The sequence below is a fragment of the Melopsittacus undulatus genome, chromosome 12, assembly GCF_012275295.1.
Source record: "Melopsittacus undulatus isolate bMelUnd1 chromosome 12, bMelUnd1.mat.Z, whole genome shotgun sequence".
Lineage (NCBI taxonomy): Eukaryota > Metazoa > Chordata > Aves > Psittaciformes > Psittaculidae > Melopsittacus > Melopsittacus undulatus.
In genome coordinates, this window is record NC_047538.1 from 9,184,427 (window position 1) to 9,196,025 (window position 11,599).

Consider the following 11,599-nt stretch of genomic DNA (forward strand, 5'->3'; position numbering starts at 1 on the left):
TTTGTCTTGCAGCCAGCCTCACACGACCTCAAGTGATGCAGCTCAACATTTACAAACAACTCAAGAAACAGTACTGTTTAATATGCTGTTTAGTACAGCATATGAAGAACATAATAAAGATTAACTCCCATCACATTGTCTTCTCATGCCCTCACTTACGTGTCATCTTTTATTGTCAAACCAATTTTCAACTCCAAATCTTTCTCTTGCTCCAGTTCAGTGCACAGTCGCCTGTGCACTGCCCAAAGGCGGGACAAGGCTGCACTGTTAACATTAAAAAGAAACAATCAGCAAGAAACTGGAACTAATAAAGGTTAAAAATTAATACACCTCTCTCCCAAGATCAGCAACAATGGAAAATAGCTTTAAGGCTGAGATTTATGTATTAGAATTCCTCTAATTTGTGCAGTCCTTTATTTAGCCTTCCAAATATCCGTTCTTCATTCAAAAGTGAAGCTTTCTATAAAGCATTACATGTTGGTTGAAATGTACAGAGGAGGACTGATTTCAAAAGCACGGACCTGTAACTTAATGTGACTATTCATTTCTCGCTAGTAAAGGTACTAGTATTAATGAAAATAAGTTCAGGTGAACCTGGAGAACTTTGGCCGATTTTGCTTTTAAAAAGGTATTACGATATTACGTGCATTCAACTTACAATGGCAGCATTGTCACACAGTTGTTTATCATCCTTGGTGTTCTCTATCCAGGAAAACCAGTAGACAGTGTACTACATAATCAACAGTGATGGTCAACATACTATGGTCAACATAAACTCCCTTCCTCTAAATTAACATTGAAAACTGATCTTCTATCTGAAGTTACTACTCGAACTTCAGAATTTTTGTACTGGGCATCAGTGATGCTAATGGTAGCTGGTATTTTCTTTATTGCTAAAACATGATGCCTTTGAGCTGCATAAGCTAGGAATGTATCAAGTCTTTCTATTCAACTATTCACTTGTTAAATGTAATAGATTGTGAGAACTGTTATTTTTCTGCAAGTTTAGACTTCACAATATGACCCATCAGAAGCATAAGAACTACAATGCTTATCTGTCTTTGCTAGTAGTTGTTACTAAGACTGTCTCTGAACAGGGAGTACCAGCATCCATCAAAGAAGTTCATTAGCATTCAACTAATCATTTTTCTTTAAGCAGCTATTCCATTTTGGTAGCTAACCCACCTTTATAATTCTATCATTCACCAATATACTAACTTGAAGATTAACACAGGTCATGAAATGCAGCTGCGAAGTTTGTTCACAATACACTGGTGCCTGGTACACAAGCCACCCACTTCTTTCTATTTAAACCAAATGTGAAGAGCACAGTGAATTGCCTCCCACTTTACCGCATAAGTGTCTCAGCATAGCTCCTGTATGCAGAACTACTCCTGAGAGGCATTCATGCATTTTGCAACATCAAACAAACACACAAACCAACCAAAGAAATGGCAGATATATATATGATTCCTGATTGGAATAATTACGAGAAGCAAAACCATGACCACTGAAATTGCTATAGCACATTGGCATTGGTTCATCACATTGAACAGATGTGACTGTGACCCTGATAAATGTTAATTGACAGGAGCGGGTAAATAACCTCTTTTTATATTTTAAAATATATGCCTCTTTCTTGTCCATTCTTATTTTTCTTTCTGCACTGATTTACCTGACAGAATATTACCTCTAGCCCAGAAAGCTTAGAGATTAACGATCCCCAAGCCAATGCATTAATTACACACAGATAAGCCTAGTGAATGCCTGTAATCTTTGGTATCCAGAAATACTTTCTACCTACACGTTGCCAGCCTCCTCCTCTTTCTCAATTTCAGCGCCTACATAATCCAGACGCTTTGCTAGCATCTTGATCTGCAGCTGACAGGTACGCAGCTTGTCTCTGCAAGAAACAAATGGATTATTCATATTTTGTAAGTTCTTTACTCTTCCTGATGAAACTCTTCATTTTGGAAGCAAGATTCACGGCTAGGATTCCTTTCAGTCCCCAGCTCACAGAATCACAGAATCCCAAGGGTTGGAAGGGACCTCAAAAGATCATCTAGTCCAACCCCCTGCAAGAGCAGGATAACTTACAGTACATCACACAGGAACTTGTCCAGGCGGGCCTTGAATATCTCCAATATAGGAGACTCCACAACCCCCCTGGGCAACCTGTTCCAGTGCTCTGTCACTCCCCACACCCCCACAATTTTTCTTTTAAGATCTTACTCTGAGGTTCTTCAGAAGCCCTTGTTAACATCAAACATTTTCTCCAAAAATCCACGAAAATGTAACGAATTTTTTCTGACTTCATCCATAGTTCAGATATTACCAAAAAAGACAACAGCATAAACAGCATCTCCTTACATCAGCCTTCTTCTGGTATTTGTTACTAAAGAACATCTTTGTGACCTTAACATAGTCAAACATTTATTTTTGAGTGTTTAAAGTATCTTCACTGATTCTAATGCATCATTTCCATCACAGTTAAGAAAATGTTTGCAATTAATTTTCCACTTGATGTTTCCAGCTGACTGGTGAACCAGCACAATTGTGCATACATCTAATTCACACCAAATTCTCCCGGACCAAACACCTCCTCCTCAACATTCACTTCCGTATTTTATTTTTTCAAGTACTTAATTAAATTTTATCCTTGATCCTTAATTCATTACAAGGGTTTGGGATATATTGAATATATTATATTAAACAAGTGTTTGCATCACATTACTGTCCTGAAAAGAATCTATAAACTTTAGATGCAGTATCCCAGTACTGGATGGTGATTTATGCTGATGGATTATGTTTGCTTAAACACTAACCTGTGTTTTTGGACCTCAAGTTCCTTTTTTCTGGCTATGTCATTGAGCTCTTTTAGGTTCCTCTGTAAGCGCAATAAGCAGATTCTATCCTTATGCTTCATGGCCTGAATATTATCATTGTCACCCAAATTATGTTCCAAGCTTTCCCTTTGAATTGAAGCACATGAAAACATAAGAAATGGAAAAGTTACATGAAGTTCATATGTCATCCACTTACATATTTGAGAGTTGTTTTCTATTTTACTCTTGTGCTAGCAGAACAGCCACAAATATGACCAGTATAAATAAGGAAAAACCAAACATAATCCATACAAGTTTACCTAAATGCACTTAACCTGAGATTTTTAGACTTGCGTATCTAATGTCGGACATTTTAGACCCACATTTAATGTATTAATTATATGTCTTGGTTTTGAAATGCCTGTGGCTCCTCTTGATTATACCTGGGGTTTACAGATTCTACTTTTCCTGAACAATAGTTTAAAACTTCAAAGGGAACATTCTAAACTATTTTAAAACATTATATACAGCTGATGGGTTTGTGGGGTGAGCTAATCTCTCTTACCATTTTGGTTTGCTTAAACATATAGCAAGAAGAGTTCTTAAAGTTTGAGGACTTTTACATCATTTTCATGTATTTGAATTTATCTGTTGATAATGGTAAAACTGCCAGCATTTACTGGCAGTAGATATATGTGGTATACAACTTTCCACATACATATATTAATAAACATTATTGGAGATTTTCATCATAGAATCATAGAATAGTTAGGACTGGAAAGGACCTTAAGATCATCTAGTTCCAACCCCCCTGCCATGGGCAGAGACACCTCACACTAAACCCTATCACCCAAGGCTTCATCCAACCTGGTCTTGAACACTGCCAGGAATGGAACATTCACTACCTCCCTGGGCAACCCATTCCAGTACCTCACCACCCTAACAGTAAAGAATTTCTTCCTTATATCCAGTCTAAACCTCTGCTGTTTAAGTTTCAACCCGTTACCCCTTGTCCTGTCACTACAGTCCCTAATGAATCATGGTAGGTCATTCCAGGGCAGTGATTAACAGTCTTGTAAAAGCAAACCGAAACATGAAGTCACATTTGTGAAGAGAGAAGCAACTGCTTAAGGCCACATTCAAACCACTGAATTCCTGTCCATTCATGACCTCTGTTACATGTCAGTTTATTACTTCAGGAATAAATCAGTATCACCTGCTTATAAAAATCAGTGTAGTACTAATCTATCATTGTACCAATTCTGTGCTAATTGACTTTACACAGTGGTACAAAACTCTGTATCACTGAGAAAAATTAAGAAAAATGACAATCCATCACTGGTATTCTTCAGCAGCCCAGCTTGTCTTCTTCCAGCAGCTCCTGATGTTCTATGAAAGCACAGAAGAATACAAACCAAACACTATGCATCACTGCAAAGAGCTAGATGGATTTTAAAAGTGTAAATTGGTTAGTGTAACACTCCTTTGAGGAAAACCAATTAGCCCACATTAACATGGTGCAATCATTGTGTTCTATGTACATACCTACAGCAGCTTCAGATTATAAACGTCTTTATCTTACTCAGCTCACTGTTTTAATAGCAGTAATCAGCTTTTTTTTTTGTGGAGAGGTCTGTATAGCCTATGAGTAATTTAACAACAGACACATAGCTGAATTAACCAAACCTTGTCTTGGAAAGCTAAGTTAACACTATAAAGGATGTTCTGTTAGAAATGGTAACAAAGGATTTACATGCTAGAACCAGGTTTGTCTCCAACTTCTTCAGAGGTGTCCTTGTTTCCCATCTTGCTACCACCAGTCAACTCTTCTTCAACCTTGGATTCTAATAGATATGAAAACAGGTACTTAAAATATTAAAATAGATTTTTTTTGTGAGCTAGCAAAATAATTCCTCATTTTCACCTTTCCAGCATTCTTCCACATTAGAGAGCTGACCAGCTTTGTCTTCTTTTGCTTCCTCTTCCCGAAATGCTAGAGAAGATTTTTGCTCTTCTACATCACCGAAACTGCTCTCATTATCTTCCATACTGGTAGTACTTTCAAAACAACCAGGCTAAGAAAGAAAAGAAGTCATACTTTATACATATATAATCTCCAGGAACTCACAAGGGTGATGACTATCTCTTGAGATGATTTAATAGCATGAATTACTTAATGCATGTGAAAGAACTGCATACAATCACACACCTTTGTACCAGTCCCACATCTGGGGTATCCACTTTAATAAATCTCCTATATAGAAGAAAGGACACTGCTGTTTTAGGTTTTGGATTTTATAACTATCAGTTCAATAACAAAACAACCCTGAACATATTTTATCCACTTAGCAACCACTTTACTCAGAAGGGTTAGGGAACAACTCCAACAAACACTGATTGCTCTTGTATCTTATACAGCCATCCACTGTTAGGTAAACCATTCTCAAATAGTGATAAAATTTATTAGAATTCAGCAAATTCCATATATCCTCTAGAATGAGTTATTACCACATCGTTGAGCATTTCATTAAGATCTTACTAATCCAGAGACTTGTACATCTGATCGATTTTAATGAAGGTGGTGGCTCAGCTTTGAGTGCATTTCTGTGAATCCTCTTGCAGAACTCAAAACATGAACTAGAAGAGAGGATCTATTTTATCCTGTTTGGAACAGAGAACACACTCCATGGAATCTGAAGTACAGGGTAGGCTAAATTATAAGAACCACCTTAAAGCCAAGGTAGAATTTCTGCAACAACAGGCTACAGTTAAGGATGTCAGTGGTGCTAAAAAGTAACACAAACATAAAACAAACTGCCAAACACACCAGCAGCAGCCAGGATACCTTCTGCTAAACTGCACTGTCAGGTAGCACAAGTCCAACACCGACACAACAGAGCTGTGGGTAAATTCAAAATTTACAGCCCGGCGTGAGGCCCGAAGGCCTTCCGCAAGGAAAGCACCAGGCAGCGACAGATGCCAAGACACCATCCCGACACGGGACCCCCACTGTCCCGCAGCAATACCCCGCACCAGGTACACAGCACACCTGCGACGGCAACAACCGCCCTCACCTCAGAGCCTCAAACCTCGTCCCCACAGCCACCCAGCTCTGCTGCCGCGCGCAACGACCGTTAGCGCCGCTGCCACGGCAACGGAGCAAACCACCGCCAGACCGCAGCGGGGGCGCCGGAGGGAGCGCGTCTCCTGCAGTCGCTGTGGGAGGGCGGCGCTGGTTGCCTTGAAACCCCCTCGCCGCTCGGGGTGGTGGTGCGAACCGGGCGGGCCCTCCTGAGCGCGAGCACACCTCCCCACAACGGCTTCCCGCTTGGAAACTTGCCCTTTCCTAAACCTGCAGAACGGAGGGAGGTATTCAGGGGTTTAATCAACCCAATGAATACAGAGATTTGAAACAGCTGAACAGTTGATCAGGGTTTTCTTGCTTGACGATGATTTTATTTTCAGTAGTGTAAGTTAAAATATGAGCTACTACAACACACAGCATCTTTCCCGTTTGGACTAACAAGAGTTTTCATACATTTCTGTGAGCTTTGACACGTGCTCCCAAAGGATGACTGGTACTTGAGGGATCCGAAGGCATTAACGCTTCTCTTGGCATTAATGTGAGTTACCACACGGGTGAGCAACTGTGCCAGGGACACTGCCCAGTCCGTCTTGAGTAGCAGTTCAGGTGATTTCAGGTAAATTTAAAGAGATAGTTTCAGCTTCAGTGTTCATTCTACATGCATTTATAAATTTTAAGCAAGTTGGTGGCATTATAATTAGAAATAATCTTTTTAGTGAATTCGCCTGACTTTCTGCAGTGCCAAAATCATAAAGATTGGGTTGTGCACCTCCAACAGTTGAAAGTTCCGAGTTTCAATCCAGAACAAAGCTGTCTCAAATGTCTTCTCTGAAGTAAACCTGGACTATTCTGACAATAGCATGTCACCATGAGTTATTAATTAAAGGTTATAGCAAAAAGCCTGTGTACTGATCATGGTGCCCATTTGTAATGTTACATTCTGAATGCATCCTTTAGCTCCAGCAGAAACTGCTGGGTCTGAGGTTCCTTGTAACACTTTAATGCACTATAAGTATACATAAAATCGCTAAATTAAAAACTATTTAGATGATGTTTGGTATTTTTCACAACAAAGCCAAATACCTGTATTTAACATGTGTCTTGGTTGGAATACTTTGCTCCTCGAGAGAAGAATCTTCTGTTCACTGCTGTGTGTTTGGTTACCAGATTTTAGCTCTTCATTGGTAATAACTAGGTTCCTTTTCTATTTCTTGTATTACCTTGACACAGTTAAGGGACAGTACAGTTCAATTCAGAGCAAAGCAGATTCTTGTCCCCTTACTGCTGGTACTAGGCCTAAATGGCATGCTAGAGTAATTCAGGTGTTCAAAGATTCAAAGTAATTCAGTCATTAAACCAATGGGACATCATTCTTTAAGCAATGCTCTGTACCTAAATACACACTGGTCTGTACACAGAGAGAGAAGGCATCCTCAGATGTATTTAACTGTAGGAATGTTTCTGTAGTTTTTTTATAGTTGCTCAGAGAAGTAAAGTCTGTTTTTTCAGTACCATGCACATGCTGCTAATCTAAGAATTTATTTCCACTGGCACCCACAGTGTAGAGCATATATTACTTACAGTGATCCATTCATTGTCCCACACTTATGCTATAGGTCCTAATTCTTTACAAATACTTAGCTCTATGGATGGTGGAATCTTGATTTTATGGCATCTATTCATATTACATAAATCAAATTACATACAGACATTGCAGGATTAAAGCTACAAGATGTAGGCTAAAAATATGCAGTGATTAGCTGTATAGCTCTCTCTGCTGATCTAGAATAGTTATAATGGTAGTTAACTCTGAAACTCCCAGTTCTCACACTCCAATAGTCAGAATGTAAAAGAACTAAACATGTCTTTTTCCCCTCAAGAAAACACTTGTAAGAACACCTGGTAATATCACTGATGTTCAGTTTCTTGTGATATTTTTATTCAGGTTATTTATTCAACCCCAGGTTACAACTGTTTGGATGATTTTCAGAACAACAAAAAATGATAACTAGTTATATCAATAATGAGTTAACCTTTAAGGTTTCTAAAACACTAACCAGTGCTTGAGTCAAAAAAAAAAATAGCTGATTTGCACCCTTGCTGTAAACCACAATGGATTACGGGCACTGCCAGAGAAAGTTTTGGGAGATGATTAGAAATTGAGTTGCTGTTCTTTAGGAAGTGTAGGTGTAGTAGTCACTCTGAAGAGGAACAAAGTTCAAATTGTTAATCCAACTGAATCCAGATATACCAGATGTTTTGTTACTGCAGTTTTACAACAGTCCCAGTCAGCAGCAGTCATTTCAGAGTGCACACTACCAGATACATCTGACTACATGATCTCCTGGCCACTGGTCATTATTTGTGGGAGTGAATAATTTGTCACTGGAGAAAGTCTAGATTTTTATTTCCCATATAGATGTGAGAAGAGAGAAAGTATCTGCAGTTCTTATCTCCCAATCCACAACTTATAACTGTCAACTAAAGTCAGTGACTCTACTCCAGCTTTAAGCTCCAGATGTATAAAAACACTTCGCTGCTCTTATGGATTCTGTAGGCACTGACCACCAGTGATACATCTCTTAGAAACTGGGTAACAGAGAAAGCAGGTATAAATCAAAATCCTGCTCTTTTCTTACTGTGAATTAAATTTAGAGGCATTTCAGTGGCATTCCTTTAGTACCACCTCATGATCAATTTGAAACTTAGTAGAACTGGACAGTTCAGTTTGCTCTGTGTCTGCGCACTGTGCTTCTGCAGGCAGTTGGTATTTCTTTTCTGACCGTTTCCAAGGTGATAGTAGCTCATATATGGAGCTTTCCAGCTTTTAGGCAGGAAGGCATGCCAATAATGGAATCTTAACTTCTGCAGTATGGTTCATATTACATAAACCAATTTCTCTGGCCCTGTTTTATGATATGGATTAAAACCTGCCTGCAAACAACAGCAAAAACATGGGCAAGCATCTTACCAACAGGTCATCCTTACAGATGTGGTAAGAAAGAACAAGAGGGGCACTTGCTATCAGAGGACTCCACTGAGGAATGACCTGCAATGGCATCTGCTGGGAGCATACATCTGAGAGCAACACCACTGGAATAAGACAGTCACCTCCAGTCCTGGAATGAGCCCCGGCACAGGGGCAAATTGGGGATTTTCATCCTAAATCTGTTGCACAAAGAAGGCAAAGTGTCTGGTCGCATTGCACTCCATAATTGTCAAACAAATGTGTGCGGACTGAGGGAGGAACTGGGTGTTCTACAGAACATTTGGAAGCATGAAAACTACATTTCTCAGCCAGCACTTTAAGTGAAAAGAGAATTAATGTTGTGATTATACTGATATTTATTAAATACAGAAACATACATGCTGGGGCCATGGGACATTCATACAGTGCAAGTAAAGTACAGCCTCTGAAGTGAGCTAAGTATTCCTGACATGTGATTGCTACTGGTATTTCCAAAGCCATTTATAAAGATAGGGGTACATGTGACATTGCCACAACAGTCTTTCATGAGCTATTTAGGTGGAATCATGAGTGAAACTAATTAGCTGTTGTGGTACATCTTTTGCCTCTAAAATTTGTATGTGACAATATGATATCTTTCCCTTCTGTCAGTAAAACCATTTGTCCTGTTTAGAAAATGATCTATTAAATGTATCAGGTAGTGCAGTGCAGCTGTAAATTAAATAATGTCCTTTTGATATGCTCTCAAAATCCTGAGGTAATAAAGGAGTATGTAAACTTGTTATCTGGCCCAAATCAAGGAGTCTGTTTCTCCTCAATGTCATCAAATTGTGCCCTCCAATACTTTATTTTATGGTAGCAGTTACAAAAATAGGGATGACTGTGACCAGCAAACTCCCATCTGTTAAGTGCTCCAGAAGAAAAATACTTTACAAGTTTTGAAATGTGAGTTTCTGGTCTTGATTACAGTAAAACATTACTTCAAAGTTGTGACTTTTGCTTACTACTGTAATGAGTAAATACTCTAGCAATTAGAAATTGTTAATACAGTACTGATTCAGAGAATCATTATTATAATTATTATGTATTTATTAGCTATATAATTATTATAATTGCAACTAATGATTTAATAATTAATAATGTTTAAATGATAGTTACCTGTAAAAATGTGCAGATGTGTGAAGAGCCCACCAACTTCTGACAGACTGGCATGGCCAAAAAATCCAGAAATACTGACCTAGGTATCATGATAGTCATTATTACATTGCTGTGCCCACTCTACTACAGGTTTATATGTACAACAGCAAAAAAGAAGGTTTGTTCCAAACTGTGTAACCCTGACCTGACAGCCTGGTCATGCTGAAGCATGGCTTCATCCCATGCTGATGATCCATTGGAGCTCCATGTACAAGGGCCGGTTGTAGGATGGGTATTTTCACAAACACCAATGACTGCAGCCACACAGATGAGCAGACATTTAGCAGAGTAGCAAACAGGCTTAAGAAACATTTAGTATCACAGCCCATCTTTTTAGGAATATTTGACGTTTCCAAGGCAGTAGCTAAAGGAAAGCTTTAATTATTTTCAAGAGGATTAGATGAGAAAGGTTTACGGAGCTTCTTTGTTTTGTTTTGATGTTTTAGTAGCCATTTTAATTGTTTGGGTATTTTAATCTGTCTCTTGAGAAAATTTAATCTGTCATTGACTGTAAAGAGTTTGGGATATTCTGCTAGAATTGTAGGATATTAAATATTACTGATTATTATTATTTTGTCCCTCTCTTCCCTTTGGCTAATAGGAATTATTAATTTTGATTGGGGGTGCACATGTATATGTAACAGCCTATTTAGCTTAAATACATACTTGTATGCAGATTCAACTAAACCCAAGCCTGAACGACACAGCATTTGTCCTTCTGTATAATATAGAGGATATGATTAAGGCCCATATACATCAAATGTAATTTATTTATCTGAGAGAAACTGCACGTTTATTTTGGAATTGTGTGAGAATGGATCTTAGAACATCTTTGTTTCTGAAGTACAGATACAAAGTGATAGCTAAATCAGTCCTGTGAAAATAACAGGAGGCTTTGTTAAATCCAGGTGTGATGATGGAAAACTCCCTGTATGTGATTCTTCTATTCATCATGACATTGTTAATCCAAATCTACAGTATGAAACCTTGATCATTCTAGATGTTTTCCACAATTGGATAAATATCCCTATGCAATGTCCAGTGAAAGGGATGGATAGTTTATTTTCAAGGGATAACCAGAACCCTTGTAGTATATCTTGGTTACAAGGGGTTCTTTTGGAAAAATTATGACAATCCTCCCATCACAATTGCATTAAGGATTTTATGGACATTCACCTTGCTGGTTTTTGCTGAAAAAGGCATGTGATGGTAGAAGTAAGAAAGAGAATTAGTGTGCTGAATTTAGAGAAAGCATGGAACTGAACCTCTTCCTCTTTTTTCTTTTTTGAAGTATCAGAACCACTGACAGCAAAGAACTTTCTCATAGGACCAAATAGAGTGAGTGCTAGAAGTGTTGCTGTTGTAGAAAATAGAATTCTCTAGACAGTGATTTGTTTAGATGATCGCCATTTCATTTTAACTTGCTTTTGTGGTCAAATCTGTAGAAAGATCTATGCCTGTAGAGCATATGCTGCCATAATGAACTTAAACCAACACACAACACACACACACACGTACGTATGT

The 11,599-nt window shown here is 38.5% G+C and overlaps 1 protein-coding gene across 1 annotated transcript in view; it reads right to left on the reverse strand.

Annotated features, from left to right (window-relative positions):
* The window catches only part of CFAP74 (cilia and flagella associated protein 74), a 72,090-nt gene that overhangs the window by 34,334 nt on the left and 26,157 nt on the right, over positions 1 to 11,599 (reverse strand). The window contains exons 3-7 of the mRNA XM_031043909.2: positions 4,750 to 4,900; positions 4,579 to 4,669; positions 2,826 to 2,972; positions 1,805 to 1,903; positions 160 to 264 (exon numbers count right to left, since the gene is read on the reverse strand). Coding sequence (XP_030899769.2) covers positions 160 to 264; positions 1,805 to 1,903; positions 2,826 to 2,972; positions 4,579 to 4,669; positions 4,750 to 4,873 — 566 coding nt within the window. The 5' untranslated portion in view covers positions 4,874 to 4,900. The remainder of the gene's footprint in view (positions 1 to 159; positions 265 to 1,804; positions 1,904 to 2,825; positions 2,973 to 4,578; positions 4,670 to 4,749; positions 4,901 to 11,599) is intronic.